A 17,347-nucleotide genomic window follows, 5' to 3' on the forward strand; every position below is an offset into this window, starting at 1 on the left:
ATAGCTCAAGCCACTACTTGGCTGGTCTGCAGATACACTAAAGCTCTGAATAATAACTGAATGAATGAGCATTGTGATGAAAACAAAGAAAGGCGGCACACCTTCTCATCACAGCGGGACAGCGAATTAGTGCAGCGAAGCCCGGTCACTTGTACATGATTAGTGTTAAAAATCAATTTCATTTGTTATCATTATTAACTTGCTTTCTTCACATTTCACATCTCCCTCTCCAATGGAGTATAAGAATCTGATATACAACCTGATATAAGAACATTATGGCAAGCCAGACTACACTACACAAAAAAATCAGCTTACTAATACAAGCTAGACACTGTTCTGTTTAGTGTCCTAGAATGGCATGACATAGCTGAGTAATGAGAGTTCATTACATGGTAGTAATGGTTTGTGAATGTTTTGTTGCATCCTAAAATAGGACTGGTAAACAAGTCAATTCCAAAACCCCAAAACTGTTTAGTAGCAGTCTTGACTCCTTATATTTACGCACAGAAAATCGACATACATCCAGTCCATTAGCAAAATCTTCTGAAGCCAAAGACAACAGACACTTCAGGAGAATCTGGCTAAATTGAGGCTAAAAGATTAAAAGCTAATGCTATCCAACTGGCTGAAACTGGGCCTACCAAAGGAAGCATGGCTGTGGCTATTTGCACAATAGCTAGGGAAGACCCTAGTACAAGACCCTACTACAATCCCTTCAGCTACCTAACTGCACACTGCGCCTGCTGGACAGCGAGAGGATACTAAGAGGAAACCCACACAATCTGTTAAGAAATAGAGATTAAAAACTAAAAAATCTAAAAACAATGTTATTCCATGCTTTGCTATGCAGTTCTTGTAGGCCAACCCAGTGCCATAAATCAGCCAATCAGTGCAGAGCTCATCAGATCAGATTTTCATGCAAGGAAATTTTGCATGTTTCATTCAGAGGCAAAACAACAGGGTGGTAAATAGGCTTTTAAAAACATATCTGACACGCAAATAAAGACACACACTATATAGATGTCAAAGAACTGAAAATACTCAATCTTAACATTTCACCAGTAACAACAAACAAGCTGTAGTTGTGTAAAAATTAAATATTATTGAGCAAGATAAAATAACTAGTTTGCTAGACAGGTAATGTTAACATGGCAATGCAAACATGGCAGCTTGCAGTCCCCCCTTTATTAAACCCAACCCCCTTGTCACATCATCTACGGTATTTTCAATGGCAAGGGTGTTGATTTAGCCCATCATATTTTTAGCACTATTTAGAATAATGCATCCAAACCTTTAGAAAAGCATGCAGTGGTCCTATGTACATTTTTCAGTCATCTGAATTACAAGTAGTAAGAATATGAGTATTATTATATGCATGCTAACACTTTAAGTGTGCCTTGAACTAATCAGCTTTTTAATATTTGCAGACTCAGCATTATATTTATTGGACAAGATGTATCAGCCTAAGACACTGTTGACATACAGCACAGTAGGATGTTAATTGTATAATGCAGTTCACAATTCTAAGAGCTTTCTATTACGTTTTCTTTCATTTGTCTCCTGTATTGATGTGTTAGATGTAATTATTGAATAAGGCAATCTCACAGACTGATCTGTTTAAGGCTTATGATTAAGGTAGGGTCAAGTAGGGTTAGGGCTTTAGTCTGCAGGAAGCTGCTGTACACTATACCAGTATTGGCCATGACTGTAAACCTGGATAATGGGTTTCTATATCATCTAGTGCAGATGTAGATATTTCAGATGCTCAGATAAGCAAAGGTTAAATAGCAAGGCACAAGGAAAAATCTGTTAAATAGTGATGAACAGTAATGTCTGTTAAAAACAGGAGAGATACGTGTTACTACATAAAGGAATCTAGTATACAGTGTTGATTAATTGCATTTATACTTCATAATATTCACCTTTGATACTGCAATTTTTGGGCCAGTCTCCTCATATGCAGCCTGACTGAAACTGACTCCAGTTCAGAATTGCAGCCTGAAATATGTCCAGGTGATGTTAACTGAACACTGGAACTTAGATAAGCTAGTTTAACAGCTGCAATGTAAAACCCACAGACATAATTTTCTAAGCTCTAGTTTAGAACATCTCTAAACCCCTCAACTTCACACATTTCAGCACATGGGTGTTCAGTGCTTGAATAAAATGGTTCTCACTGCTCATTGTTTTCTAGCACTGGTATGACCTGGTCTTCAGAGTAGGAACTAGAGCTCAGGTACTCAAATGCTCTCTGGCTCTGAGTGACAAACTGCATGATGGGAGAAAAGAGAACCTCTCTTGTAGAGGAGCGCCGTCTGATCATGTTAGAAGGGGAAAGCACTGGAGCATCGAGCTCCGGAGAGCCTGCTGGTGGACCATCCTGCTTCAGACTGCCCTTGCGTCCTTCAGGTGCCTTGTCTTGGGCCTCAGTTGGGTCAGGAAGCTCCTCTTGCTCCTCAGTTGGCTCTGGGTCTGGAATCTCATCCTGAGCCTCACCTTTTGCAGGCTCTGGCATGGTGGTCCCATTTGAGGCTGAACCTGTATTTAAAACCGGGGAAAGGGATTTAGCTGGGACTGGAGATGAAGCTGGGGTTGAAGCTGCAGCTGGTGATGGGTTTACGGTAGGGCCACTGGTATGGACATTGGCAGGGCCACTGGCAGAGCTACGACGGGCATAACGGGCATAAAGGCTCCTGCGACGACGTGGACGGCCATCCATAGCCTTCAGAAAAAGACTATTACCAGAGCTACGACGGGAGGCACCATCAGGCAGGTCGAACTCTGTCACATTCTGATCTGTAGACTGCTGAACCTGGAGAACAGATACAGCTCAAATAGTTCAATAGTTTAAGACACTGGTCCAGGTTTTAAAAATAGGATACCATTATATGAATAACACTGGCAATTCAACTGATTTTAATGTTAGGTTGTTTACTTGTGGACTTGTTATGTTCAAATGCAAAGCCGCCTATGTTTGAAGGTCTCTATGTAATTGTTATACACATGAGATATGAATGAAAATGACAATTTTTGTGTGCTATTTCTGATCACTGGTTAAGAAGAAGAGGAGAAGCATAAAGCCCCACTGGGGTTTGCCATTGCTAAGATTACAAGCTGTTTCCATGAAAACAAAATCTGACTCTGTAGATAATTCAGTTTGAAAACAATTACACTGTGCAAGAATAATTGCTTTATTTAAAAAAGAACTGGAAAAAAAAACAGAAAGAGCTAGAGATGCGTATGGACAGCTATCTTTCTTGGAACAGGTAATGAAGTACGGGCACAAAGGTTATTATTCATCCAGTACAATATAATACTGTGCTTAATTTAGAATGCAGATCAGAGAAGAACAAGAAAACTACGCTAGATTCAAATTGCACTGCAGATTACATGTTGCCAATGCAGTTCAGGGAAATTGAGGGGAAAATAAAGGCAGTAGAGACATAAGGGCTTTTTCGGAATATAGAACATATAACTGTTCTACTGTCATATCTTAGACCAAATCTGGAGCATGGCCTTAAAATGTGTTTTTTTAGTTTCTTTCCTTTACTTTACAAATGTTTAGGAAGTGTATATACAGTCTTTCAGTAATAACTGGAAAATGAACATTGCTGCTGTCAAATGAAAAACATGTATTTCCATTTTTGTCCATTTTTTTTCTGCACAGTTTGAACCCTGTAGCTGCTCTGTACACTGTAAACATCATTCTGGATGAAAAGACCAATAGAAATGCTATAAAATCCTTAGAACAAAAACTTATTGTACATTGACTTCCATGCAAATTTAAGAACATATCAACCTTTTCCTGTAAAGTCACCATTTTGAAGATTTTGACCCTGTCACTCTGATACAAAATGGACTAATATTAGTCAGGGTTTACAGTAATTTTAATGAATTGATTACTAATAAAATGTGGTCTGATTGTTAGTTACGTTCACATATATTATAGGCAAACACAATCTAACTTTAATTATTAAAATACAATAACAAGTTTATAGTTCATATCTTCTATTGAGCACATTGTCAGACTGCACAACCAGCACTGCTCCCAGCGGACCACATACGTACACACTTAACTACACACACATGTTCATGTTCAGGGAATACTAAGTGCAATACCCCCCCATGTGCAATTAAGAGTCTTTTGCTGTAAATAATATTGTTTATTGCTTTTTTAATTCTTATTTAAATTGTGTATATAGTGTAAATTATTTATCTAAATTTTTGTAACTGAGTGTCTTGCTATCCCTTTCTGCTGTCACACTGTGAATTTCCCCACTGCGGGACTAATAAAGGACTATCTTATCTTATCTTATCTTATCTTATTGAGTAAACATCAATAGTGCATGCTAGAAAGTAAGTGAACCCTTGAATTTAATAACCTGTTGATTCTTCTTTTGCACTGGTCCCTTTGCCATATTGGATTTGGTCTTCTTTTATACCCATTATTTAGTTGTTTTAATTGTGTTCTTTGGGTCATTGTCTTGTTTCTTCTAATGTCTAATGATCGATATTTAAATACATGGTTCTCTCAGAGATGCTCCCTCCACCATGCTTCACATTTGGAATGTGATTTGTGTTGGTGTGCAGTGTTAATTGCGTAGTGTCACTAAACATAGTGCTGTAAATTTATGCTAAAAAGTTCTGTTTGTGTCTTATCTGTTTCTAGAGTATTAAAGAACATTTGGGTGGTCTTGGGCAAGCAAAAAATGGGCTGCAATGCATTTTTTGGACAAGGACACCATTTTTGTTCAGTGCTTTTCATAATAATGGAGAATGGTGTTTTTTACAGTTTGTGTTCTGTAATTATTTATCTTGCTCATCTTTCTCATCTCATCTTTTTAGGATTGTCCATTGTGTTTTTGGAGTGATCTTATAAAAAATATTATACATTTTCACAATTTGTAGACAATTTGTGCATAGATGTACACCCAGGTCTTTAGCAATGCTTTTGTAGCTTTTTTTCTGCGTCATGTTTCTCCAAACAAATGTCTCCAGAGGTCTTCTGAAAGTTGTTTACACTGAGGCATGGTTGACGCTAACCAATCTTTTTTGGAGAAAAACAGATTTGTAAGTAAACAGGCTTTGTGTGCCTTTGTTTTGTGGATTTATGTATTTGAGAATACTTTACTTTCCTAAAAAGTTATGATCAAATTATTGCAAAGTCAGAGATTTGCAGCTCTAGTGTGTGTGTTATTACAGACCTGTGTTTGTGTGTATTCTCTCACCAGGTCATACAGAGGCGTTGTGTTGATGAGGAGCTGGATGAGAATCTGGCCCAGCTCCAGCAGGTCATCCACGACGGTGCGCACCTGAGCAGGCAGGGTCAGTAGCTGCTGGACGAGTGGAAACTCCTTCAGAGCCTGCACACCTGCTCTGAATTGAGCCAGGAGCAGTGAGCGCAGGGCCTCCACTCGCTGCACCTGAGCTGTGTACAACGACAGCAGCAGCTGTAGCAGCGACCACACACCCTCCAGCAGCCCAGTCAGACCCACCTGGCCAGTAAACACAACAAAAGTGAGGGCAAGACACTTCACCAAAGCAGCAGAAATAGTAACCTGAAAATGACCAGATGATCATGAAGATGATGGGAATGTTTTTGATGTTTCCGGTCACACATCAACTGAATATCTGCATGCGGATGGCTGCCGTTTCAAAAACGTGAATGCAGTTAGTGTATGCTTCAGGAGGTTTGCAGGGGAGCACATTAAATGCTCTGTCCAATAAATCATCAAGCAAAAGACTCTCCAATTCCGTCATAAGAGCACACACAAAAGAGGCAGTGCTGTTTTCAGGAGCGTGCTGTCCCAAATATGTCCATCTTTCTCTCTCTCTCTGTCTCTATTTCCCTCTCTCTCTCTCTCTCTCTCTCTCTGTCTGGTCCCCCCGCCATCTCCTTTTTTGTTATTGTTTATTCTTCTTGTCCTCAGGCCGAAAAAGGGCACATTGTGCCCTGTGCATTTCTTCCCATGGCCCAACAGCCAGACCACAATGTTTTTCAAGTTCCTCATTCAGAATGAGGACTTACTCAAAACCTAGATCTCACTCAGACTCATTATGATAGATGTACAGTAATCAGTACTGACAGTTACTGTAGCTCACCATTAAAGCCACTTTGGAGGGACAAAGGGACAACCCTGGCACTAATTTTCTGACACACAGGTGAAAAGGGTTTCAGCTACAAACAGGCTTAGGGCTCTGAGCAGCAGGCTGTGACAGTGCTGTGCTGTGAAAAACAATAAATAAATAAATAAATAAATGATTTATGGCAATTTTGTTAATTTTCTTAATTATTGCTTAGCATTGTCGACCTACAACTTCCATGTCATAGCATTCCTAATAAATCATTTCAGCCATCATTTTGTTTGGAAAGAAAAACCTTTCCTTTCTTCTCTAGTGAAAGATGCTTTGCCAAAAATGCAAAGCTGTCAACATAGTCCAGAATTCAACAGCCAGCCAAGCCATCACGTGGCCTTGGAGGGAGCCCAGGTGGGCCTGGAGCCAGGCAACGTGAGTGTGAGAGGAGACGACTGCACCAACAAACTAGGGCCGAGTTTGGCAAACTCAGGCACACACGGCTGACGTCCCAGTTCACCCCTATTAGTTTTGGTGCAGAGGAAAGTGGGTCGGCCAAATGCAGGGGGAGTTTTCCTCTCTTCTGGGACCAACAGATCCCTGATGGGGGGCCACAATAAGGACATGGACACTGCCAAAAATAATCATGGTCTGCCATCATGTCAGTTTGGTGAGACTGGGTGGAATGCAAACTTGCACTAAGAACCAAATGAGTTGACCTATGCATTCTATCCACAGCTACGTGGTACCTGGGAAGGTGAGCAGTGAGGGAAACACACTCATGCTCCTGCCCTTCATTCTAGTCTCTCTGGGGTGTCTGCTGGTTTTGCTAATGAGTACCGTTCACAGTGGAAGAGAAGAGAAGTAGCAGCAGCATTCCCAGGCTCACAGGCCCAATTACTGACCGCCCCACTGCTGGGAAAACTCCAACCTGACTCTGCAGGCCCTAGTATGGACTCATACGGCTCCTGCAGTCCTTTCAACCCCTATCCAACTCGACAACCTCCTCATGCATATCATGCTGTGATCTGCCACATGTTTCAACAGGCCACCTCAAAGCCCAGGTGGAGAGAATAATAGGGTTTTTTCCACCCAGGGAGCTCATGAAACTGTAGTGGACAATTATGTTCCATATTTTGCTCATTCCTAAGGAGAGCTGACAAGAATGTGCATTAAAGCGACATTATGTTGTAATTTGTCCTTAAAATAACAGCTTCCACATGCTCCACTGACTGACTGTCACTCCAGTCTAGAACACTGCTTCTGCACTATGTAACTTTGGTGGAGCTGCACGAGACGCTGTGTAATATTTTTAAATTTTTGCAAACTTTTGTTGTTCTGCGATATATATTTCAATATGTTTTTAAAAATCCCAGATTACTGCAGATATCAATGATCCAACATTATTGGATTATTAATAATGCCTCTGTCTATTGAAGATTGGAGTCAAATAAATGATATAGGCAGATGTAATGGTATGCAGTAGATATGATATAAAATGAGAGCCGTGCAAATTTTCCTTTTGTATTTAGCAAGTTGTAGCATGATGTGTATGATTTAATTTGCCTTATGTGAATGTGACTATGGCACTTGTGCACCTTGCAATAACAATGGTGAAACGATATATTGTGCAGCCCTACTTTGACTTTTGCTTCTATATTCTTCAGCTTGTCAACAAATGCATGTGTATAGCTGTCCATGAGAGAGAGACATTTACTTTCCATTTCTCTCAGCACATTTAAAAATGCATGCTAGGTGGTCAACAAATAAAGTCAGGGCTTAGTGAGACGCAGACAGGGTAGAAACCAGCCAATCAGAGGCTTTTATGTTTAATTTATGCCAGCACTATGTATACTATAAGGAGTTACAGACGCAGTGGAACAGGTTTGGAACAGCAAAAGTGTCATTTCAATAAAACGGCTTTTGCTGGACAAATCACTTGTTTTAACCAAATGCTACAAATAGTATGTGTGTGAAAATGTTTATATATATATATATATATATATATTGCTTGTGTAAGCCTCTACAGTTAAGTAAACAGCGGTCCTATAGCCCAGTCCTCACGTAACACTTGTAATCTGATGTATCTTCATGTTTCCACCTTCCACTCTTCTGAATCAGGCAATCACTATGGTTGACTGAACAGTGTAATGAAGTGTTTCACTGTGCACCTGGTAAATGCAGCTCTTACAAAAAAACATAATGTTCAGTCAAACACTCTAAATGTTTAATCACTTATCTCTCTGAAAACAACACAGTGTTACTGTAGTGTTCTTCACAGATCACAGAACAAGAGAGAAATTAATACAATAAAACTGCCATCAGTGGAGCTTGTGCATGGAGCTCTTATTTATGTAGCATGGTCACTGTACTGCACATGTACCGCACATGCTGTCTAGGGGCGATGGCCTTTTCCTTTTTCAAAAGGAAATTTTGATCTGTAGATTTGTGTTTTGGCTATGTGGGTGGGTGCAGAAAGCTCAGAGCTGCACGTAGCCACATGTCCCGTGGGGTGCCCAGCTCAATCACCACAGTCTCCTTAGTCCAAACAATCTCTCATGCAGTCAAAACACATGGTTCAGTCTGGAACGGAGTGTGTGTGTGTGTGTGTGTGTGTGTGTGTGTGTGTGTTTAGAGAGAATCCAAAAGTCCCATTTTTGTCTGTGCCTTTCTGTTCTTTACAAAGAGAGAACAAAAGAGTTACATCTGGGGCAAAGGGCATCTCTTCCACTAATGAGAGTGATACCCAAACAAACACACCAGGATAATTGAACCTGTCCTGCAGTGGCATTATCAGCTCATGAGTAGCGGCAAGTACAGACTCATTCTTGTGTGGTCCTTTTTTGTACTTTGAGAGGAGAAAATCACACCTTGGGACTTTGTAAGCTAATGAAAGCTTGGTTAACATCTTTGTAACTACTCACTGCTCACAACACACCACTGCACTGCTCAGCTTTAGACTTCCCTGGACAAACAACTCACTCATCTTGATAAGAAGACAACAGGCTTAGCTACAGTCATGTAAAAAATAGAACACCCCATGAAAGCCTTTTAAAATATTTAAAGAAATGGACATTAAAAAAAAAAACTATTACGGCATGACTCAAGATTCACATGTGTAAAGCACTTTGTTCCAAAAGTCCTAAGCTGTGTCTGAAACTGTCCCCTTTTCCCTACATAGTGCATTACTTTGGGGTTCTGTCATTTTGTAGTGGCGTTCAAAAACGTAGGGCCGAATGTTCAGTGCACTGTAACAATCCCACATTGCACCGTAATACATAGTGTCCAGACAATACCGTCTTTCTGATGGTAGATGCTGGACTTTGGAAAGAGCAAGATCTTTTTGAAATCCCTTCCCAGACTCACCTGCCAGATCACCTTCTTTCTGAAGGCCTCAGAGAGCTCTTTGTGTCTGACCTTGGTGAAACCCTTTCTTCAACAATAAGGAGCCAACCAAACGAAATGTCAGAGGTTTAAATAAGATCCGCATTTAAAGTAGCAACTGTGGGGGTGTTCTAACTTTTTCCTCACAGGCAAAAAGTAGTTTTATTAATTACATTTTACAAATGATTTGAAAGGCATGGCTTCAGTTCTGTCTGTTTAGTGATACTATAACTCCCAATATTGAAGATTAAATGTCCAGATGTTTAAATATGTTAAAAGCCAAAGATTTTCACAGGGTGTCTAATTTGTCACATGACTGTGGGTCATTTAGTTTTATTTAATTCACGTTTACATTATGTTAATAGATAAAGGGACTGACAACCCCTGAGAGAAAGAGAGAGACGAATAGGTTAGCAAATAGCAGGGTTATCAAGGGTTACCAAGTTATCATGGGAGGTAGGCTATTACAATAGCGACTAAAATTAAGCTCAATTTTAAAGTTAATCAAATGCATTCAGTCTGGTGGAAGCCATTTTATACACATATATTTTTATATTCATTAATGTGTTTACAGTAGTCTCCATCCGATTTCTGTAGCTTACACCTAATCTAACCCTGATTTAAACACAATTCTAAAGCTAAAAGCTTGACCGGCTGGTTTCTGTCTTTCTAACAAGCACATCAATCATACACGTTTTTAATCTCATTAACACAGCTTTTAATTAACACATCACAGTTACTTAAGAAATGAGTAAATTACAGCTGTTTATCAGACCAATTTTGCCAGGACCCCAAATGTAATCTGCATATCTGTAGGTAAGACATTTCTATAGGACAGGTGTTAAAAAAGACCCCCCACAGACTGTGTTGCAGCCTGAGGTGACAGTGTGACTTGTAATTGCTGACTTTATCTGACGTGCAATATGCATATTCTCATGGTACCTTATCTCCCCATCACTGAATCCCAGGAGACCTGGACAAGAACACGTAATTACAGGGAGTCGTGCACAGACAGCATACGCCTCAGATGCTGTACTCAAACAGGAAGCTACAAGGATACCCGGGGCAGTTTGAGCAGCTGGAGCATGGTGGAGGGCACGTAGCGCTTTCTATTTTTACTCTCAAAAAAGGAGAGGGCATGAAGGTATTTTGGGTGCAGGACCTTGAAACCTTAAACATTTTTAAATCGAATGTGTGATGTAATCTGTACAAATAAATGAATCCTAGTCACCGAATGTGATCAGGCCATTAGACCATAAAAAATAATAGAAATATTTTCATGCCAGTGAGCTTATTTTGCACCGGGATCTTTTATGTTTAGAACACAAGAGCTTTTGATGCATGATGGGATCATTTGATGCAAAAAATGAAAAGTTGATGATCAAATGAAAAGTTAATGTGGAACTGTGGACAACCCAGACAAACACGAAGACTACACGAGTGTCTTCTCAGAAATCTGGCCCACAACAGCCTCCTGAAGTGCTCCTTGTCACTAAAAGTGATCTGCAGTACACTAAAAGGTATTGTGTCCTTTAACAGACCACAGAAGCATGACCCTGGCCATAATAAGCCATGGACAATCAGCAGCTAGGCTACACAATTGATCTGTTTGGGGGAAAATAGATAACCATAATCTTAACCAGAAGACTGCCTAACAAATATGTTTACAGCCCTACAAATATCACTTTACAACCCATATCCAGCTCTGGAAAAAATTTAAGTACCACCCTGCATTACCAGTTTCTCTGGTTTTACTATGAATAGGCATGTGTTTAGGAAATTACCATTTGCATTGTATTTCAGAAACCATGGACAACATTTCTGCCAAATTCCAAAGAAAAATATGTCGATATTTAGAGCATTTATTTGCAGAAATGAAAACTGCTCAAATTTGATTGATATTTGATTGATATTTAATATTTAATATTTGAACTTCACCATAGTAAAATAAGCTTGACTGCCAATCACAGCTTTCATGTCTTGGCAGGCTTTTCACTAGTCGTTCACATTGCTGTTGAGTGACTTGGTAAACTCAGGTAACTCTGAGATGCTGAAGTAAAAAAAAATGTAGTGGTTTCTTAATCCTTTCGTTTCTCTCCAATTATAGATAGCTAATTACCCAACTCACTCGTTAGTACTCTCCCCCTATCACATGTAATGCTACCGGCACCACACTGAAGTTATATGGGCAGAGAGAGCCATTGACCCACCCGGAGAAAGCAAGGCCAACTGTGCTCTTTTAGGTTCTGGCTGCTGATGGCATGCAGCATGAGTCATAGTTAATAGCATTATTGCTACTGTTTAAAGGGAATGTAAGACATAAGACATTGACCTACAAGGTGTGTACTAGGCATCGAAGCTAGTGACCCAACTAAGTAACCCACTGCCATCCTACTCCCTAGGTTGCTACAACGTATTCCATAACTACTATGAAACTAATCCTAATGACCACATACAGGAGTATCTGTAAGTCTTTAGAGCCTGGCTCTCAATCCTGAAGGACTCATACTCATGTTATCTGCACACCTGACTCAACTATAACTAACTAACAAGCTCTGAAGCTCAGGAGTCTTTCAGCACCAGGCATTTACAAACTCTCCTAAATGGAAGGGATTGTGGTCTGGATTGTGATCACACTGTGAATGGGTGGATGAGTGGCCTACCACATCCGCAGCCTCTCCGAAAAACTCCAGGACACTGTTCACCCTCTCCTTCAGCTGCAGAAACCTGTGGTACATCTGAAGGTACAGGCACAGCAGCAGACAGCGGATCCGCATCCACATCCGCGGCTCGCCATCGTCGTCCTCTTCCCCATACTCATTCTCATAGCTCTGCACTCTGATTTCCCATTCTCGCTCTAGAGGACATGTGTTCAATCAGTCTGGTGGTCAGGTACACAGGTGACATGGCAAATCTCTGGGGCATTTTAAGAAAATATTTAACAGGAAATTCCACTGATGCTTTATGAATTCCTGCACATGAACTCTGCAGACAATTTGGTAGTCAATTAGTAAGTGACTCAGTGTGTGTGAATAAAATGTGCAATTTCATCACAAGCTATAGTGCCCCCACTGGCACCTCCTCTCATACACGTCCCACATGAGTGCACACTCATTCACATATTCACACTCACATGGTCAATTTTCATCAGTTCAACTCACACGGCGTCTGGTCTGATACAGCATTGAGCAATGATGAAATAAGGACACTAGAACTGTAGGAAGTGGTAATCACTCAAGTGTTAGTGTCAATTTTATTTTATTTCTTTTTAATTATTAAGGCTGTCTGTCTAAGACAACTACAAAATATTGGCTGTCCCTCGATGGGTGGGCTATATAGTAAAAATATAGTAGAATTGTAAATGAATAAATCACAAATAGATCACTCTTTTCCCAATTCCCAATGACTCCACCAACAATTCAGTTATACATTTAACATACTGTACTAAACCCACTAATCAACTATTTATACTCTTTTTAATGGCACGTTAATTGTCATGGCACTGGTCATTGGCACTGGGCATTTGGTCAGTGCTCTTTAGGTATGACAAAAAAATAACAGGATTTTCAACAGAACATTTGCGCCCTCTTGTGGTGGAAGAAGACTTGCACAGACAAAAAGAAATCTGACTCACGCAGTATGGGTGGCAGTGGTAGGTAGTAGTCCACAGCCTCCTCTGAGCGAGTGAGGAGCTCATCCAGGCCAGCTGTAAGGGCTTGGCCTGCTGAAGAAGCCTGAGCTGCCTCCAGCACATCCCAGGTGAACCTGAGGACCCTTTCCCACCGGTACACCATACCATCCAGCTCCACGTTCACACGAGACTGCACATCATCCAGTCTTAGAAAAAAGGTCTCCTTCAGGTACTCGATCACCTGAGTAGAGAAAAGAGACAAACATACAGGATGAAAATAAGCTCAGCAGATGTTTGGAGAACTTGAAGGTAGAGGGTGAGGCTTTGAACTTTACAACATAAAGGTGCCAAGAGTGGTGTAGTGGTCAAGAAGAAACTCCCCACTCCTTTAGGGGACACAAAGGACAAGAGATTTCTGCAGTTCATCAGCCAACGTTTGGTACCTGATATGTGTGTCTTTAGTGTAAAAGAGATGCTAGGCTAATGTTGCTATCAAACACTGCACCTACACTGTCTCCAATCTCATGTCAGTAAAGACATCCCATGGGAAAGAATTGTGCCTGCTTTCACCAATACAGAACATCTGTCATTCCTTCAGGTGGTCAGGGGAAATCTGAACATGATGCAATCACTGAATGTGCATGAGCGACAGTCTCAGGTTTTCCCAGAGCCACTCTGAAACCCGGATTCTTAGATCTGGGGTTTGAGTCTCTCACCTCATCTGCTGACTGATGAAGGATGGGAAAGTTTTTTTCCAGCTGCGCCAAACCAACAAGAGCATAACCATTCACTGCTTCAACTACAGAGATAAGGCAGAGCAAAACACATGAGTTTCATTAAAGCATAACAACATGCTACAGTTTGAACAGACAAGGAACAGCAACAGATAAAAAACAACTGCATTTTGTTAGCTTCTAGATGAACTCTAGTTCTAAAATCAGCTAATATCGTCAAAATAAAATATCGGCCTATAATTATAAGCCTCACTATAATGATGGGCTTTCATCTGCTGGAAGTGTTTAGGTTTGGAGCTTAGCTTAGGAGAAGTTATATAAAAGTATCTGTTGCTTGTTTCATATAGAAAATGTTGGGATATGTGCTAAATTAAAACAGGACTGGCCTTCCACCACATTCAGAAATCACCTATATGGCCATATATGCACATATATCATAGGCTAGTGCATATATTTCATTTTGATTAGAAGGTAAATACATATATCATCGCTGTCAAATGAAAAATATGTATCTCCAAAATGGTGGCTTTACAGGAGAGGGTAAAAAATTTTCTTTTGAATATAGTTGAAAAAATTGAAAATGGGTAATATACAGCTTGTATAAAATAAATATTAACTGATCAGCCATAGCATTAACACAATTGACCAGTAAAGTGAAAAACACTGATTGACATTTATTTTCAGTGGCATCTGCCAAGGGGTAGATATATTAGGCAGCGAGTGAACAGTCAGTTCTTGAAAGTGATGAGATATAAGCAGACAAACAAAATAGGCAAGCATGAGGATCAGACCCACTCGGATAAGGACCTATTTGTGATGGTACAGGTCTTGTGGGTTTTTTCTGGTATACAGTGGTCAGTACCTACAAAAAGTGGTTCAAGAAAGGACAACCGGTGAACAGGGTCATGGCAACCCATGGGCCCAACCTCACATACATGGTGTAAAAGGATCTGCTGCTAACGGCTTGGAGCCAGATACCACAGGACACCTTCAGAGGTCTTGTGCACTCAATATTAGGCAGGTGGTGTTAATAGTAGCATAGTAGTTGGTGTGGTGCAACAGATAACACAGCTAGCACTGACTTATAACACCATGTGGGTGACCAGGGTTCGATTCCCGGTGTGGGTGACTATGCTGCACTACACCAATAAGAGTCCTTGGGCCAGACTACTAACACTACATTGGTGATATGAGTAACCTGGATAAGAGGGTCTGCTAAAATGCCGTAAATGTAAATGTTATGGCTGATTAGTGTATATTGCATATAAAGGAATTGTGCAGTTCTATTATATGTCACATATTTCACATCTATGTATTGGCATACATTGAATTTTCTGTATGGGACCTAGAAAAAGAGGAGACAAAAGATGACACTTTGATATTTGGTTTAGAAAAAAGCAATTAATATGTCTACAAAATGATCCCTAACATCAAAATAAATGACAGGTGAAGCTGTTTATTTTAGGAGTTACAGTGGTATCACAATATGTGCTTACTTTCTGGCTCCAGGCGCTGTAGAAGGGGTGCCGTCCTCTGACTGGCTGCTGAGGAAATGCTGCGGACGCTCAGCTCTGTCATACCACCTACTATGCCGAAGAGCGGGTAGCGGCGCTTGGCCCCAAAATAGATGGTCTCTACCATCTGCAAAGCAGAGCTGACCAGTGGAAGCTTCACCACTTTCCACAGTGCACTTCCCTGGACACAAAGAGAGACTTCAATTCCCTGTACTTGCAGTGTGTAGTGTCACACTGCACAAAGACACACTAGAAGTGCCTGAGGCTGCTTTAGGAGGTTAGAATTCAGAGCTGAGCTTGACTTTTTGATCCTCACCTCACTGTTCTTTGTTTCTGACATCTCTCAGCCTCTGCAGGAAAAAAAGGAGAGAAGACAAGACAGAAGCTTTGTATGAATCCAAGACATTTCAGAAGTTCATGAACTCGCAGACTCGCATAGTTTCCATCTTGTTTTTTTTGACACTTTTTTCCACAATTTATGCTTCCTGTGCATGAGGCAGTCAGCTGCCAACGGATCATAATACCCGTCTATGTTCTACCAACACACTGTGGAAATCTAGTTAAGCCTTTTAAAACCATGCTCTTCACACTTCATCCAGCAGCCAAAAGACTGCTTACATAGATAAAGGTATGTCATACAAACAGATCTGACTGCTCCTTGGTCTGTATCATGATTAGTAGGCAGAGGCACTGACAGGGATTTTGGGCCCCCATCAATACATTATACTGGACCCCACAGCTCTAACAATTCTGTCAAAATAGGGCCTCTGTTAGTCACAGGCCCTTAGAATCACCATAACCCCCCATATGGCACCTCTGTTAGTAGGCCCTACGCCTTTATCACATAATCCAGTAATGTAATGAAAACCAGATACTGGACATTAGATCAGTTATTAAGTGTTTTGTGGATTCACCCAAGCAGATGAGCCATGTTTTGGAGAATAGTTGCATTTGAAGGTCTCTGCAATTATTGAGCATGAGGAAAGATATGTGTTAACCATAATGAATGAAATATTCTTCTGAAAGAAATCACTCAAAATGAAAAGACAACTCTGTCAAATCTGATTTAAACACTATTGCAGACAGTTATACACACCTGTATAGACACTCAAGGTTAATGCAAGCAGTTTAAAATGTGAATCTGTAATTTACAGACCATATCCTATTGTATTATTATTGTTTATGTGTATTCTGTGTTCATCTTGCATTCACACTGCTGTATCAGCCTAATTTCCGTTTGGGTTTTTAATAAAGCCTTATCTCATTCTTATCAGATTTGTTACACACCTGAACCAAACCATTTGGACAACTGAGCAACTGGTACATGTGCAGAAGGTTAGAGCAGAAACATGGAGCGTCCCCAGGTTTGATGACCACTGAATTCAATACAATTTAAGCAGATCAAAATCTGCCATTATTTGACCTGAGGCTTAATGGGGAAAAAAGTTCTCCATCAGATACCAGTGAATTAACCAGCAATCTTGTCTTTTCAGATGCTGACAGTGGCCACTCAGATATGTAAAATGTTTAACATATAGTTTAATATTTAGGGATTAAATTCTTAGGTCTTAAATAAGTTCTTCACTCACTTTCATTATTTTAAAATACTATTTGAACGCCTAAATGATGGTTCAATTACCTGGTTAAATTGTTCTGCGCTTTGATGGTGAAGTACACAAGTATGTTTTTTAGAACCAGAAATGTCCCAATACAGTTTTTTGTCCTCTGATACAATCCAAGTACCATGTTAAGAACCAAGGCCAATGCCAATCCAATTTTGGACATTTTTAAATATAACACAACCTGCTATTTAATACTGCAGTAAACCACATTGTTTTTACATGTTTTTTTATGTGCATCACGTATCATAAATTCTTTTTTTATATTTGTATTTTAATACACTCTTTGATCTGAAGGATCTTGACTACTGCAGACTACTGAAGTTTCTGAAATGATCATTTACAGCATAGTGTATACAGTAAGGCTAAATCTCAAATCTATTCACTACA

General features: G+C 40.2%; 1 protein-coding gene across 1 annotated transcript; it reads right to left on the reverse strand.

Annotated features, from left to right (window-relative positions):
- Positions 1 to 2,173: 2,173 nt before the first annotated feature.
- On the reverse strand, positions 2,174 to 15,678 carry plin6 (perilipin 6). Its single transcript, XM_072679155.1, has 8 exons — positions 15,655 to 15,678; positions 15,321 to 15,519; positions 13,807 to 13,889; positions 13,094 to 13,331; positions 12,123 to 12,316; positions 5,201 to 5,495; positions 2,603 to 2,796; positions 2,174 to 2,413 (listed from the first exon to the last, which is right to left on the reverse strand). Exons 1-8 carry the CDS (start codon positions 15,676 to 15,678, stop codon positions 2,174 to 2,176), a joined length of 1,467 nt encoding a protein of 488 aa, XP_072535256.1.
- Between the last annotated feature and the right edge of the window lie 1,669 nt (positions 15,679 to 17,347).

This window comes from Salminus brasiliensis, chromosome 5 (assembly GCF_030463535.1).
Source record: "Salminus brasiliensis chromosome 5, fSalBra1.hap2, whole genome shotgun sequence".
Classification (NCBI taxonomy): domain Eukaryota; kingdom Metazoa; phylum Chordata; class Actinopteri; order Characiformes; family Bryconidae; genus Salminus; species Salminus brasiliensis.